Source organism: Besnoitia besnoiti, chromosome XII (genome assembly GCF_002563875.1).
Source record: "Besnoitia besnoiti strain Bb-Ger1 chromosome XII, whole genome shotgun sequence".
Taxonomy (NCBI): Eukaryota; Apicomplexa; class Conoidasida; order Eucoccidiorida; family Sarcocystidae; genus Besnoitia; species Besnoitia besnoiti.
Genome location: NC_042367.1, coordinates 1,698,353 through 1,714,561, shown reverse-complemented (window position 1 = coordinate 1,714,561; position 16,209 = coordinate 1,698,353). Strand labels below are relative to the sequence as shown.

The 16,209-nt window shown below is 58.3% G+C and overlaps 2 protein-coding genes across 2 annotated transcripts; both read right to left on the bottom strand.

Annotated features, from left to right (window-relative positions):
* Window positions 1-1,044: 1,044 nt before the first annotated feature.
* On the bottom strand, window positions 1,045-2,604 carry BESB_024390 (uncharacterized protein; the record flags this gene model as incomplete). Its single annotated transcript, XM_029361141.1, has 1 exon — window positions 1,045-2,604. One exon carries the CDS (start codon window positions 2,602-2,604, stop codon window positions 1,045-1,047), a length of 1,560 nt encoding a protein of 519 aa, XP_029215956.1.
* Window positions 2,605-7,476: 4,872 nt separating this feature from the next.
* Window positions 7,477-14,760, bottom strand: BESB_024380 (SWI2/SNF2 ISWI-like SANT; the record flags this gene model as incomplete). Its single annotated transcript, XM_029361140.1, has 12 exons — window positions 7,477-7,791; window positions 8,016-8,155; window positions 8,824-8,959; window positions 9,144-9,336; window positions 9,802-9,977; window positions 10,301-10,616; window positions 11,033-11,291; window positions 11,513-11,908; window positions 12,294-12,434; window positions 12,556-12,835; window positions 13,075-13,535; window positions 13,953-14,760. 12 exons carry the CDS (start codon window positions 14,758-14,760, stop codon window positions 7,477-7,479), a joined length of 3,621 nt encoding a protein of 1,206 aa, XP_029215955.1.
* Between the last annotated feature and the right edge of the window lie 1,449 nt (window positions 14,761-16,209).

The following is a 16,209-nucleotide window of genomic DNA, read 5'->3' as shown; positions in this document are numbered from 1 at the left end:
GCTGTTTTTAGGGTCTGCTGCGTTCGTAGCCAGGGCCCGCGCAGAGATCCCCCGTACCGCCGCTGGTGAGCCGCCACGCCAGTCACCACAAGTTGATTCCCGCGTTTCGGAACAAAGCCTCTGCGTGGCAGGCAGAGGTAAAACCATAGTTCGCATGCCCCGTTCCAGAGTTTTCTGGGGAAAATCGAAGCGGCGCGTCCCTGCTTCCCAGCGTGCCTTCGTTATAGGGTACTCACGTTCCATTACCTAGTACGGGCGGATGCGCACTGCTACCAAGAAACACCATGCAAGAGCCAGCCTAGGCGAGACTTCGACTCCGCCCCATGTCACTATCCATTTTCTGTTCGCAGGTCGCGTCCTTCCAGCCTAGTTCCTCTCAGTCTGCGACTGTAGTCGTTGAGATCGCACGCCAGGGAAGCGTCACTGAACTCGATGGTGTAGCGGACATCCGTGTAGCGGTATCAGGCATGTTAGGATGCGAGACAACATGATGCAGTTTTGCCTCGATGCGGGCTCAACGTTGAGCCACCATGGGGTCTGTTCTGTGTAGACTGCCACTCCCCTGCGAAGACGAGGCACTCCTTTGCGCAGCATGCTTGTCTCGCCCGCAAAAAACACTGTCGGCTTCCATACGCTGTATGCACCTCCTTTTCGTAGAACATATCGAGGCGTTAGCTCCCGAGATTCTCTGAACCTGGGTCGCGCGTGAGCGGCTGCAGCGTCGTGTGGGCGGCTGCAGCGTCGCGACAGCAGCTCGTACCGTGCCACAGAACAGCTCCCTACAATGCGTGTAACAATATATACGGCTCTCCTACGATGCGGGCGAGAAAGCGGCTGGCAAATGCCCCCAGGAGGAATGGCTCCACACCAGCCGTCGCGCGTTCGACAACGCTGAACGAACCAACGCGGCCACGTGGCGCCGCCGCGCCGCTTCTCCATGTGACCTCGAACCGATTCCTGGCTGCGTGTGAGCGTGGGTCCCGCGCGGTGCGGGGCTGAGTCTATCGTCTGCGTGTGCGCTGGCATCGTTTCTAGGCGAGTGAATCACGGGTCGACGACGCCACTGGCGTCAATTTTGAAGAAGATGTCGTGTCCGTTGTCAACACCGGAGGCGAAGACGACGCGCAGACACCTGAGCGCGCCACCCGAGAGCGAAGACGCCGCTGAGTCCTCCCCCTCCCCGCTACCGCTAACGTCGTCGAGAGACGGGATATAGCGTGAGTTCATTTTATGAATCATCAAGCGGCCGTCCACGCAGTTGCTCCACGTGTGCCCCAGCGCCGGGCGGACGCCTGGATCTTCCCCGCCAAAGAGAATCGGGCCGGGAGTCACCTGGCGGGCGGACCAGACAAGTTGGCCGTCGATCCCTTCAGACAGAGGGCGCCACGCGCCGAGCGGCTCCGCGCCGGCGGTCTCCGTCTGGCTGATCTCATCTGCGGCGGGCCCGGGACCTGCCTCTGCCTGCGCGGCGGCTGGAGCGCCGCAGCCGCTGGAGCCGCCGCAGGTCGCTTTGCAGAGTTCGTCGTCCTCGGACGTGGCGTCGCTGACCTGGTTGAGAACGAGGCAGCAACAGCGGTGCATCCCAGCGAATCTCCTCAGGACGGCTCCAACGCGCATGAGCTTGGTGGCGCGATCCACCAGCCCGACGTGTTTTTTGGCCGCCGAGGCCTCGGGGCCTGAGTGCGGCTCCGCGGTCGAAGCCGGCAGGCGGAAAACGGCTGCGATGGAGTCAATCACGATGAGCGCCACGCGGTAGGACAGAAACAGCCTCGGCAGCCGATGAGTCAACGTGATCCAGAGCTCCTCTTCAGTCGCAACTTCTTCCATAAAAACCTGCTGCATGAGTGACTTGGTGTACGGCATTGCTACTTGGCGGCCAGGATCCCTGTTGCCCCTTTTCGAAGAGGCCTCCGTGCCGGGAGCATGGCCTTGTGCGAGTCTGTCGCGCCGGGTCTTCATGATCTCGTACAGACGTCTGACTGGGAAGCCGCCTTCTGTGTGGATGTAAAACACGGCAGTGGGCCTCGCCGCCTCCGCAGAAAGCTCTGCAGGGGCAGGAAATCGACCTGCGTGAGGAGGGGGGGCTCGCAGGCTGGCGCTGAGCGCACCTGAGTGATCTTCTGGTCCAGGCTCACTATTAGCCGAAGCTGGACGATCCTGTCGCCCTCCGTCCAGGTGGCAGCGAAGCACAGTCTCTGCGACAAGCGACAGCGCGAACTGCGTTTTTCCGCTCCCTGCCTTGCCTGAAACTTCGACCACCATGCCTGCCGGTAAGCCTCCATTCAGCCGCGCGTCAACGGGCTGACAGCCAATCGGGAGTCGGGGGCAGGGCAAGCTCGCGTACGCATACGCAGAAGCAAGAATCTGCGCCGCCGACCTGGCGGGAGTCACATACGTAGGAGGAGGCCATGGCAAGGCCTCATCCGCGGGCGCAGCCGCCCCTGTGGCAGCGAGTCTGATTAGCGACTGAGCAGCCTCGAAAAAGGCGACGGCGTTCTCCGGAGCCGCGCGCTCATCGAGGTCGACCCCTGCGTCCTGTTCGGGGCGTGGAGTTCGAACCTCGCACGAACCAAGGGCTGAGGCCCTCGGTGACGAGCCGTCCATCGCGCGAGAAGCCTCCAGCGAAACCTCAGCTCATCCGCTGCGCAGGTAGATGACGAGCTCGACGCGTGGGTTAGAACAAATCAGAGACGAAGAGGAAACCCAGATCCCGGGAGTACACACGAGGGAACAGCGAACACAGAAAGCTTCCAGGGCACACAAATGACGAAGAGATGCCCGATTCACCAGCACGCGAAACTGTGTGCAGCCACTGTCGGCAACTCTCGTCAACATGGAGCGAGATGTCCTCTTGCGATCTTTAAAAAATGCACAAAAGTCGCCGGCAGTCGCAGAACGCCGCCTGCTGTGCCCGGCTCCGCACGCATGCGCGCGTGCATGCGTCGAGTCCGGCGCGGTCGTCGCAATGTGCAGCGCCGAATTTGCATTAATAAACTCGAAGAGAAGCAAATGATGGCAAAATGTTCATGTCTCCTCGCTGCCGAAGACAGTATCAGCTAGTGCCTCACTGAGAGCAATCGTTTGGTCCGGCAGGTGGGCTACAAGGCAGCGAGCGGCTTACATGAAGTGCATGCCGCAGATAGGTCTACAACGGTGACACAGAGTCTCGTGTTCCTTCGCGATCTGCGTCGGTAGCGCTAAAATTCCGGTGTATTGAAGTCGTTTCACGTGCTTTTGTCTCATGCGTCAGTTCCCTGCTGGCGTGCACGGGTCGCCGAGAACTTTATTGGGCTGACTCTGGAAGGGCTGACCTTGTGCTCTCGTGAAGGGTGGAGGGTGCGGCCGGACGACGACGCAGGGGGCGCGTGCAAGGCAAGGTGAAAAGCCACTTCCGCGGTAAATGGCATCATAAAATAGGCCAGGTGGGAGATGTGCGATATTACTAAATGATGAAAGAATCATGACGGAGAGCTCCAGGTCTCAGCTGGACGGCACGCGGGTATGCTTCACTCTAGCCATGCCGCTGATGGATTCAGAATGTGCGGCGGGCGGGGGGAAGGGGGGGGAGGCGGGGACGCAGAGGCCGCAGGCAATGTTTTGTTAGGTTCCCGCAAGACAACTGTAGTAAGGTCACAGCTGCTACTGGTGCGCTCACGGCGCTGTGTGCATGTGTGTCGCGGGTGCTGAGCATAGTGTTACCCTCTGACGGGATTGAGTGCCCGGCATAAATCGCTTCAGTCGTATCTTGTACAGGTGAGAATGTTCCGCGTAGGATCGTGTAATAGCGTACTACGCTTGAAAAGAAGAAATTAAGCTTCACGCGTAGAGAAACCTTCCACCACGTTGAGTTAGCGCAGCAGGTGTGGCCTGCCGGAAGATTGCCGCTGGCGCTACGTTCGCACAAAAGCGGATGAAACACTGATTTCGTCACAAACGGAAAAACCATTCACCGCGTAGCAGATGGCTCCCACCGCCATGAAAGGGGAAGAGGAGTGCAGGAAATGTCATCAGTCGGCCGCGTTATCGCTATAGAAACGCAGGTAGGATGCTACCACCCACTCAGACACCAACGCAGCCACTGTAGACGCTATACGCTCTTTTTCTTTTCGAAAAAGAGTGGTCATGTAGAGTCGCATTCCCCTTCCGAGTGCTGGAGGGGCGGAACCTGCAGCAGGACTGAGATCTGGAATATTGCGACTCATCAGCTGCAGCAAGGCGAACCTACACAGCCTTTTGATGCGGCAGGCCGCGTTCAAAATTCTTGACAGAACGGTATACTGAAGGACTCCACTGACTGACTGGTAGAGGATGAAGTTTAACGCATAGAGGAACCTTCGTACCATCAATATTTGAAGTGGGGATTCTTCAAAATGACTGAGAATTCTGGTGGCCAGTCCATCTGTGGTTCTTCTCTGAATAGAGCGGGAACACTCACGGATAACATCGTCGCTGTCAGCCGCGGCATATATGTCCTTTAGCAAAACTCGTACGTATGCATCTGCTGTCACGTTCAAGCGACAATCCCGTGTAAAATACCTTTCCAGTAAGGCGGCTAGGCGCAGATGAGGCGCAACCACTGTAGCGATGCAGGGTTTGAAAGTGTCTGCGCCAGAGTGGAGCAAAAAACTGATGCTCTGCAGTTTCATTCCGCCAAAGTCGCCTCTCGACAAAACGGTTTGGAGTAGCTTTCCACACTCCTCGTAGTTTTCCATTGCTGCACAGATGGCGTGCGGGTTGAGTCTCCCATTGCCTGCCAAATCGCGTAGACAGCCAACGAGTGGAGCGGAGCTTTCGAGGACGGGCATGTCTGCCTCTGCTTGCCTCTCTGCTTCTCGCTGCCTTTCTCTAGCCGCTTGCTGCTCTTCTCGCAGTCTCCGACGCTGCCGCAACTCCTCTGCTCTCGCACGCCAAGCCCGCATCCTCTCTTCGTGATTATTCGAGTTCTCTCCAGCAGCACCGAGGAAAGAATGTGCCGCAATTGATCCTGCCTGAAGCGCGGGAACCAGGCTACGGGTGTCCGGAGACTTGGGTTGGTTGTCATGTACTGACACAGCAACGCCATGGGACGGTGACGGGAAGAAAGCAGAAATAAAGCACGCCGTTAGGCCGGCAGCCCGAAGAGCTGGAAAGAGCAACATTGTGGTCCTCCGGTGAATAATAGCGGGAAACAGAGCGCTTGGCAGCAACGTACGGAGTGGAATCGCCTATCACGCAAGAACGAAGGTACTCCAGATGACCCTGTTTCTATCCGTCATCAGTCTGGACGCCACAACCAGGTGGCAGCCAAAGCAAGGCGCGCGCTGACTATGGAATAACTCAGGTCGCCAATTGGGGAACGATGCCAGCAGGCTCGCCGCTGGCCGTCTACTCAACGTTTGTGTGACCAGAAACAACCAAGAAGGGCGTCGCCGCTGGGTGTGCCGGCGTTCCCATCTCAGGCAAAGCCGTTTTACGGTGCCCCAGGTCACAGCCCCTGTCGCTCGGCAGCAGCGCATGTCCCCGTCAACCGGCGGAAGACAACCTATTAATTGACTCCTCGACACAGAAAAACATCTACCGGTCTGCAACGGGAGACGAGCAGTAAAGGATAGGGCACCAATTGACGTATTTGGAGCGCACTGGCTCCGGGTTTTCTATCAGCTGGCTGCCGGTAGATTCGGCACGTCAACCGGCTTAGCGACGCCGCTCGTAGACCGGCCGTTGTCTTGCGAGGTGACGGCGAGCTGTGTCTGGTGGGTCCCCGCCGGACCAAGGAGCATCAACCGAGGCCGCGGGTTGGCATCCAGGCGGCGGCGGCTAACGCTCCAAGAACCTTTAGATAGTGAGGCGAAGCATCCAATAGGGAGGACATCACGGAGGCGTAACGGAATCTTTGTGATACACCCGCTTGCGTGTGGCTGGACACTAGCTTCCTGAGCTGTATTCAGGGATGCTCTCCACTTTTTTTTCTTCTGACAACCGACTTCAATTCAGCGTGGTCAAGGCGTCTGCTATTCCGGAGCTCCCTCCGTTGGTTTGGAGCCAGGCGCAAGGAAAGGTGCAGGATATTCTTTGCCAAGATTCTCCGTCTCTCCATTTCCTGCCCCACCTTCGCACCTGAACTGCGCTAGATTGTCTCAGGCGTCCGTGAGCAGCTGGCCTTTTCCTTCAGGTTGAAAGCGGAGACAGGAGGCTTACAATCGAGGTGCCTACACTGGCGTCCTTTGTGGGAGGGTGAGGGAGTGCTCGCGATCTCCATTGTCTTTGAGAGCTCACAAAAAGAGGCAAGCAGCACTCGTGCGTCCTGCAGGACGTGTAAGAAGTAGAGTCACACCGGAGAGGAGGAAATAGGACAAAGAAACCGCGCACTTTAGAACTCAGGAGATAAGGACGGAAAGGGGTGGCGGCGTGTTGTATGGTCACGCTAAAGAAGGATACTGCCAGGCCTCTGGAGTCGTGCAGCACCTGCGACGATTGTCCAGGGAACAGCGTCTGACGCAAAGGGGAAGACAGGGAACAAAACAGAAACATGCGATGCGTTCCCTACAGATCAAAGGTGTTCTCTGATTTGCCTTCTTGGCACTATGTAATAACACGGACGTTGGTTGCCACATGCGTAAGACCCGCCTACGAGCAACGAGTGTAAACACCAACGCAGCAGACGCAGGCAGCGCGTTCTGTCTCTTTTGTTCTTCTATTGCTGGCTCTTCACTTTTCGCAGCATCGGGGAGCTCTGCAGTGTTTCGTGTGACCCGCTCCTTAGATGTTTGTCCTTTCTGTCTTCCTTCTGTCCGACGCGTTAATCGCTTTCGGTTGCACCCCCCCCCCCCCCCCCCCTCGCCAAGTTCATTATGTAACATTCCCTATCGATTTTTTGTCACGAAGCAGCGCTCATCCAACTGTGTCACAAAGAGGCACTGCCAGAGCCCAGCGGGCGCAACTCCAGGTAGAGCCGTTCGAATGCTGCCTCTTCAGGAGTTCGCGGAGAAAACTGCGTGAGAAGGTACGACGGGTTCGAAAAGGAGCTGCAATTTCAGAGCGCTGTGTGCGTAGGACGTCCCATTCGCTCGCCTCAACAGAGAGAGCAACTGAAACGATGTGGCCTGCCGCGCAGAGTCACGGCGACGCCCCGTAGAGTCTGGGTAGGCGAAGGCGGCACAGCTGAATCAGCTTTCTTACGCAGCCGCCCTCCGGCTCAAACGGCAGCAACGCTGCACGAAGGCGGCGGCGTGAGGGCCCGCTCGCTGTCTCGAGGAATTACAGACGCACGCCGATCTAAGGCGGCGAGGGGGGGTGGCAGGCGGTGTGTGCGTGAGAATCAAGGGTGTCGCCAGTGCGTTGAAAGCGAATGGATAGAAAAAGTTTTCCCTTGTTGAGAAACAAGATGAATTGTCTTTCGTGTGGCCCGGAATGGAGCGCTCCGGATGCCTCCACGACTGCGCAACATGTTGAAAAAATCTCGAGACGCTCTCCAGTTGACTGACGGCAAAAAACTTCCTAGGCCGCTGCCCAGGCTGCACTGCGCATGCGCTTGGCCCGTCCACTGGACGGCCGCTCCACGCCGGCTGAAGCCCCTCCGGGGCCGAGGAACGCCGCTCCCGGCGGAGCCGACGTCTCCCCCGCCGCTGCAGGACAGTCTCCGCCGCCGACCGCACTCGGAGGAGGCGACGCGCCTGCGGCTCCACCGCCCAGAGACGGAGACATGCTCGCGCCTGAGGCCGCCGAGGCCGCGGCACTTGCAGCCACCGAAGCGACCGAGGGTCGGGTGTCGGGCAGGTCCAAACGGCGGCGACCTCGCGTAAAACGCTCTCCCTGCAGAAGGAAAGAAGCCCAAAAACCACTCTGCCTCTCACGCAAGGCTGTCTTCGCGCCGAGCCGGCGTACGCCCCACGACGCCAACCGAGGTGCGTCAGCATCCCAGTTGTGTCTCACAAATCCCACGCGCGTCGCTCGTCGAGAAGGCACCGCGCATACAGCCCCCGCCTGACCCCCCCCCCCCCCCCCCCCCCCGCCTCTCGGAGACGCTGAAATCTTACCTCCTCTTTCTTCAGAAGCCTAACGAGCGCCTCTGCACGCTTGCCGAGGTCGCTGGCCGTCCTCGACCGCAGAAACCAGTCGAACCGCCACTGCGGCTCGCGCAGTGAAAGATCGCGCATCTTGTCCCAGTTGCCGTATCCTGAAGACAGACAGACGCGGAAAAAGTGGCAACCTCGACTGCGCGCAAACAGAAGCGAACGCGCGCCTCTCTCGACAGTTCGCCGAGTCGGCGTCAACGAAGATCGCCTCTCGAAGACTCCTCCTCGTTCACTTCTGCACCGCCGCGCATCCGCTTGAAACACAGAGCATCCACCTCTTTTTGATTTATTTAGTGTAAAAGATACTTCGTTAAAAAGCATCCGCTTGAAACTCGACGACGCCCACCATCCCAAACATACGACGCACGCGCCGCCGGCTGCAGGCAGCCTCCTGCACAACTTGCTTGCGTTTTTTTGTACCGCCACCTGAACGGGGCTTTTCACCGTAGACTGTGGGTTTTCAAGAAATCTCGCCAAGAAGGCGGTGCGTTGGTATTTACGTCATACGCACGTCCATAAAACACACACTCGATCAACGAACAGACACACACACCGAGACAGAGATGCTCACGTTCTACCGCGCACGACTCTTTCAGTCGCACTGTCCCCCTAGCCTTCCATTCTGCAGCAGCTGTGCTGCTTTTCCGCAGTTTCAGACATTTTCCTCTGTCCCTAGGATTGGTTCGGGGCAGACGCGAGCGGCACTCCGCGGCATATCTGTCTCGCCTCCGGGTCTCTTTTTTTGAATTCTTCTTCTCGTCTGCCTCACCTAGCAGCGTCGTCATGTTGAGAATCCACCGGTCCTCCTGCTCAGTAAAGATGCTGCGGCTCTTCGCCGCGCCTCCGTAGGGGATCTGAAGTCGGCGCCAAGGCACTTCGCACTGCTGCTGCCGGCGCACGATGACCTGCAGAAGAAAAAAGACGCACAACGGAGGACTTCACTCCTGAGCGTGTGGGGTGAGGCATGCCGCGGGTCGCACGCACCGCCATGCATATTCCCTTTGAGACGCTTCAATCTCTTCTAGCAGGCGACTCCGCCGCGCGTCAGCGCGCGCGCCCTCGCTCCGCCTGTGGATCCGGTCGCCTTACTTGCTCGAGTTCTCTGCGCTTGTTGATCACCGCCTCGCCCTCTTCAATGCGCCGAATCCACTTCTCCCACCCAGCGATTTCTTGATATCGATTCCAAAAGACTCGCGAGTACGCCGCGACTTCCTCGAACGTTTTGCCGTCGACTTCCGTCGCAATGCGCGCCAAGTCCTGCCGGCCGTACATCTCGTTGCCCCTGAGGAAAAACCAGACTCGCGCGGCACCGAGGAGTTCTTCACACGTGCACCGAGAGGATGCCCCTCCGCGGCGCACGCCCGCCGGCGAAACGCCCGCTTCAGAACGTAAGAAAAAACCCAAAAAATCAAAGAAAAATCTAAACAAACAGCTAAAAAGTACCATTCAGGTACGATATGAAGCGGAGTTAAAACCGGTTCACTGGTATGGAGTTATCTGGGTGCGATAATTCAATCAAACCAAAAGCCGTTTGCAAGAAAATTAAACCAACTAGATAAACCGACCGCGTGGCTGCGTGCCTAGCCTCGCCGTGCAGAGCCAAAGAGGAGAGGCGCCAGACACTGCACCGGCCGCAAATGTGCAGACGAAAACGACGGCGCTACCGTTGAAAAAAGTTAGGAATTTAGCTGTATTCTCGTGGTTTCTGGGCGAATCCCCCAAAGCGACGCCCTTGCTTTTCGCTTACTTGACAAACTGTATGAAGTCGCGCTTGCCCCAAGTTCCGAATCCTTCGCGAAGCAGCCTTTGCTTTTCTTCTCGCTCTTCGTCTGTCGGAGCCCGCGTGTTGCCTTGGTTGCGGTAATACATCAACTCAGCTGCATGCAACGCCTCGATGCGCCGACGGTCGTAGAACTGCCACTCCTGGAAATGGATGCGAAAAAAAAAACAGCGCGTAAGGCAAGCAAGAAGTCTGCTCAGAAACGGACTACCCGTGAAGCTACACTTCACATACACAAATACATATACCTATATATATTATATATATAGATATAGATCTAGCGACATAGATGTAAGTAGATAGATATATAGATAAATTAGATATAGGTACATCTACATGTAGATAGATATACATACATATGGAGAAGTCACATGTGTTGCATTGCCGTCTCTCTCGACTTCGGCTTTTATTTCCGGCATCGCCCTGTGTCTCGCAGCCACTCGGCGATGCAGTCCTCGCGACTCACTTGCATGGCGGGGAGGCGCACAGCCCTGGGCACGTGTTTGACTTTGCGTTGCTCTGTGTTTTGCTGCATCTGCAGCTCCTGTTCCTTCTGCAGGCGCATGCGCCGGCGACTCTCGCGCTCGTTCTGCGCCTCGAGAGTCTGCACGGCGAGCGCCGCCCAGGCCTCGCGATCCGCTCTGCGCTGCTGGTCTGTGTAGTCGATGCCGTCATACTCGTACAAATTCGACGACGGCGTGGAGTTGATCGTGAAGTCCAGCAGGCTCTTCTTCACATGTGCCTGCAGCTTCTCGTTCATCGCGTCCGTGCGCTCCTGGCCGCTGCAAAGAAAAATATCGAGGCTCGCAATGGACAGCTCTCGCGGCTCTCCTCACCCGCACACACGAAGGCCAGGAAAAAGCATTCCTCGATGCGCCTAAATGCAAAAAGTCGCCGCGGGAACGCGAACGCGAACGCGATCGTCCTCTCGGGTCAGCAAAGAGGCTTGACACAAAACATGCACACAAATACATACACGTATATACACGTGTACATACATATACATATATATGCAGAGAGTTGCGCACGACCATACTGATAACTGCTAGTGTCTCATCAATGCCCTCCGTGCAGCGCGGCCGTGATCTACCGGCGCGGCCCGCGAATACAGAAATAAACATGAACATATAAGACTTTCTAGAAGTACAAATTTGAGTTTAAGTATATGTGTATATACACTGTGCTGCTGGAGGCGTACCGAGCGAGGATGGCCTCGAGTTCTTCCTCGGTGACATCTTCGCCGCCGCCAGACTTGAAAATGTGATCTGCGCCGAACTGAACCATGGTCATGAGCTCGTTTTTCGACAGTTGTTTCTGCTGATTTTGTTGGTCGCTCAAGCGGCCCTGCTGGATGATCGCTGTGTCAAGCTGCAGCTTCAGCATCGCGCGCTCGATGATCTTCTGCTCAATCGTGTGCTCATGTACCAGCCGGTACACGTTCACCGCGCTCTTCTGGCCTGGAGAGGAAACACGAGAGAAAAAAATCCACTTCAAGAGACACATGCAAACACACAAGCGTCCACCTGCTTCGACAAACAGACATATTTGGTTTGATATATTTTAATAAGTTTTTGTAATTTTTGAACATGTTTGATTTTGAACACACGTGTGGATTGGCGTGTAGAGCGAGACAAATAGTGAGCTGGGTCAACAGAGGCACGGAGGCCACTTTTCTCACCAATTCGGTGGACTCGGTCCATTGCCTGGAGGTCGACCTGAGGGTTCCAGTCTGAGTCGTAGAGAATGACTGTGTCGGCGGTCGCCAGGTTGATGCCGAGGCCGCCCGCGCGCGTGGAGAGGAGGAAGATCGGGATGTCGCTTCCGGGTGCGTTGAAGGCCTCGATTTGTCTGTCGCGCTCGTCGCCCGAGGTGTTGCCGTCGATGCGGCAATACTTGAAGGCGCGAATGCGACAGTAATCCTCGAGAATGTCAATCATCTTTGTCATCTGCGTGAAGATCAGACAGCGCCGATTCTCTTGAATCAAGCGCCGCAGCAGTCGGTCGCAGAAGCGCAGCTTCCCCGCATTCTCAATCACGTGCTCGCCGAACGGGTCCGCGTTCTCCGACTCATAGCCTGCCGAGCGACGATAAAAACGCCATAAAAGAAGAAAACACAAAAAAAGAGTGTTAAAACGTGAAACAAACCCGATGAAACGCTAACCCTCCATAGAGATGGGGACGTGCGTGGTCGCTACGCGCGGAAACAGGAGCCTCAGAAATTCAAAGAGGAACGGAGAAAGAAGGCCGTCGGCGGCACCGCTAGGAGCCGATGAAGCACTCCCCGCGTACGCCTCCGGCGCGGCTCGCGGGGCGGGTGAGGAGAACTCTTGAGAGTTCCCATACAGAAAAAAAGCTTCTCTCAACGCGAGGTTGCAACGCGCCGAGTTAAAGCCTAAACCCTGAGAAACGCGTTAGCTCGGCAGTGTAACTCGAAGGGCGCCGCGAAACGCAGGGCCTACCTTCGAAGAGGTAGGGGTGATTGCAGGCCTTTCGCAGCTGCATGGCGAGATTGAGCAGCTGCGTACGGCCGGCGCCCTCCGCGCCTTGCAAGGCCGCGACGTTCTTCGTCAGGAGATCTTTGTAGAGCTGTTTCTGCATCGCTGAAACACCACAAAGCACAAGCGCGGGTCTACACGTCTTCTCCGCGGCTCTTCGCCCGATGCAGCTTCGCCACGTCGCTTTTCTTTCTCGCGCGTGGTTTCCGTTCGTTTTTGCGCTCACCTGAGAGAGGCACGACGAGAAGCAGCTCTTTTTTTGGAGGCATTTCCTTCAGCACTTCTTTCTTGACGCGCCGCAGCATGAAGGGCCGCAGAATGCGGTGCAGTCGCGTGACGATCTTCATGTTGCGCTCTTCGCGCTCCTCCGCCGTCAGCTCCGCCCCCCCCTCGCCGCCGCTGCCCGCGGTGCCCGTTAAGTCGAAGAGGTGTTCGAACTCGGCCGAAGACGAGAAAAGCGACGGAAACAGGAAGTTCAGCAGCGCCCACAGCTCGCGCAGATTATTCTGAGAGCGACAAAACGCGCACGCAGGGACAGGAGGAAAAAATGCTCCTGCGTGACGTGCGCTGTGAAAATGCGCGACGCGTTCCTCGGCGGATACGAAGCAGCTCGCGCCAGACAAGAGGGGAGCGCCGCCTGGCGCACGGGGGCGGCGCGGAAAACCAAGCGCGCAAAGAGGCATCTCCACGCCTTGGAGGCAGAGAGACTGAGGCGCTTGGCTGGCGAGTTGCTTCGCCCTCTCACCTGGAGGGGCGTGCCTGTGAGGAGGAGGCGGTGCTTCGTGTTGAAGAGGCGCGCGGTTTGTGCGAGTTTGGAGCTCTCGTTTTTGATTCGGTGCGCCTCGTCGATGATGATGTACTCCCAGTTGACTTTGAGGAACTGCGCGCGCTCGAGGATGCACATTTCGAAGGAGGTCACCACCACGTCGACGCGGTCCGGAAGCACTTCCTCCTCTTCTTTCTCGCGCTTCGTGTCCTCCTCGCGACCCTCCTCGTCGTCTTCGTCCTCCTCTTCCCCGTCGCTCTGCGTGGGCGATCGCGCCCGCGTCGGGGGTGCCTTCGCCCCGTCGCGCGGCGCGAGTCCCGACGCGGCCTGCGTGCGCGAGACGATGTGCGCGAGGGTCGCGCGCCGCGTCTCCTTGTCGCCGAGGACCTTCACGGCGTTGATGCAAGGGCAGAACTTGCGCAACTCAATCATCCAGTTGCCTGAGGAGAAACATCGAGCCGAAAAACGCAAATCGCATGTGCACCTGGACGCGTCCCCGACGCAACTCTAGGCGACCTCTCGGCGCCTCCGCGGCTTCGAGGCACGCGCGAGAAGCGAGTGCTCATCTCCACGTCACGCGCGTTTCCCTCTCTCTCTGTCGCGTGCGCGTCCGGCTGCCTTTCCGGTTCCCACGCGCCACGCATGCATGGAGCTTACTCGCAAACGAGTTCACATTTGAACCAGCCGGACAGATATGTGGGTTGCCTCAGCGAAAGCGGCAGAAAAGCCCAGAGACAGATCCGCGTCCGCGCCGACGCGGCAGACCGTTGCGTAAGAACGAAGCCAGGAGCGAAAAGAGGTCAGCGAGGGGATTCGAGGTGCCTCGTCTGCTCGCCCGTCGCTTGTGCAGGACTCACCGATTGTGCTCTTGGGGGCGAGGACGAGGTGAGGTCCGTCGATGCCTTTGCCCTCCTTGAGGAAGGCGAGCAGGGAAATCGTCTGGTAAGTTTTTCCGAGACCCATTTCGTCCGCCAGAATGCCGTTCATGCCCCGCTCGTGGAGCTGCACGAGCCAGTTAAGGCCCTCGAGCTGGTAAGGCTTCGGCGGGCACTTCAGGATCGACGGATGCGTCGTCAGCCGCGTGACCGTCGCGGGCGCCGGCAAGTCGTCCTCCTCGTCCGGCAAAGGCGAGTCCGCGGCGTCGCGCGCCCGCTTCCTCTCGCGCCGCGCAGTCGACCGCGCGTCCTCGGACTCCTCGTCTGAAGAGAGAATCCGCCGCGACCGCCGCGACGCCCCGCCTCCGCCCCCCCCGCCCGCCTTGGCCGCCCGGCGCCTCGCCTCGTCGCCGGCGGCCCCTGCCTCCTGTCTCCGGTTGCTGCAGAGCGACAACAAGTAGCTCTCGCCATACTCCAGGAGCATCTGCAGCTTCCCCATGGAGCCCTCTGCTCCGGGCGGCGCCGCGCCCCGCGCCCCGTCCTCCGCGGCGTCATTCGCCGCGCCGTGACCATTCGACAGGGCGCGCTGCGGCGACCGCGCAGACACCGCAGCCGACGAGAAGGCCTCAGCCTCCTTCGGTGAGGAGGCGAGACACGTGCGGCCGTTCCAGAGCGGCGAGGCTTCAGCCTTGGGCGGCGAGGGAGGTGAGCACGCGCCGTGCGAAGCGGACGCGCGGCGCGGGCTGCCTGAGGCCTCGCGCGGCCTCGCCTCGCTCGCGAGCCCCTCCATCATCGCGCGTGCTCAGCGAGAAAAAAAATCTGAGCAAAAGAAGAGAAACACCAAACACGCGAGGACCCAGCGGACGCGAGAACGAGCAACTTGAGAGAGAGAAAGCGAATACGCGCGCCCTCAGGAAGGCGAGGAGACTTCGCTGCGGAGTAAGATTCTAGAAAAGGCAAAGCAGAAAGACTTGGGCGAAGACAAGAGAAAGAAAGAGAACCAGAGAGAGAGAAAGAGAGAGAAAGAGAGAGAGCGCCGCCGGATCACCTCCCTGCTGTGGCCCCGCTCTCGGCCAACACGTTTTCTTTTCTATTCGTACACAAGGGAGACAAATTTTCAGACGCGCAGACGACACCCTCCGAACTCGACACGCAGCGTGAGCGCGTGGCGGCGCAGTTTTTGGAGTCTCAAGAGCGGCAGGAACTCGGAGTCCATATCGCACAGCGCGGGCTGCAGCAGGCGACTGGAGACGAGAGGGCGCTGTTGTGGCGCGGAAGGGGGACTCGGCTGCTCTTCCTGGGCACTGTGGCGGGCCTGAAGCAGCGGAATCTGGCGAGAACTTTCAGATTAAAGTTCCGTTTTTCTCGCGCGCCTGCCACGCGGCGGCACGAGGACCCTGCCGAGGCGAAGACCCGCGAAAGAGGAGCGGCGCCAGATGCAGGCGGAGGCGCGCACCGGGCAGCGAATTCTGCCGACGGCCGCGTTCGCGAGCTCCTCAAATGTGTGCATTCACGAAAACTAGAGCGCCAGAAAAAACGCACACCGTCGCGAGTTCGGCGGAAACTCAGCTGGGGGAGGGAGAGCAGGCGCCGAGCAAACTAGTGCGGGCTCAGTAGCTGCCTGTGAAACACCGCCGCTGTGCGTTTCGTCCGCGAAGTGCAAGTCAAAGAGGACAAGCGTCTGCATATCAGAAAATTCCGCACGTGTCGACGGAAAATGTGCCTGGGCAAGACGACGGAAGCAGGGAGTCGAGTCGGGCGTAAATTCGCCTGAGATGGCCAGGCCGGCGGGTGTTTGGAGGAACAAAAGGTTGCGGAAGCTCGGTTCAGCGGGAAAAAAGGTCGAGTCGCACACGAGACGTGTTACCCGCCTCCGCACGCTCAGAATTGGCGAGGCCGGACGACGATCAATCTCGCAGAGAGCAGCAAGAAGGCCTACGGGATGGACAGGCCGCGGAAGAAAGGCGGGGAAAACTCATGATGAGAGATGCCACAGGAGACACATCAAACGACACGAGCTCTCGCCCGCTCGATCGACAAGACGAACAGCACAGCAGCGTAGCTCAAAGAATAATGCGTCATTCAGCTTTGGAGAGGTCGCTGAGGACAGGAAAAGGGAAATCTCGCCGCGCAAAACCGGCTCCGCAAACCTGCGACGGCGGACTGAAAGAAGTCGCGTACAGAGAAGTTAGGACGACGACGTGCGGACGTCGCGCTGTTGGCGTTGCAGCAGCGCGAA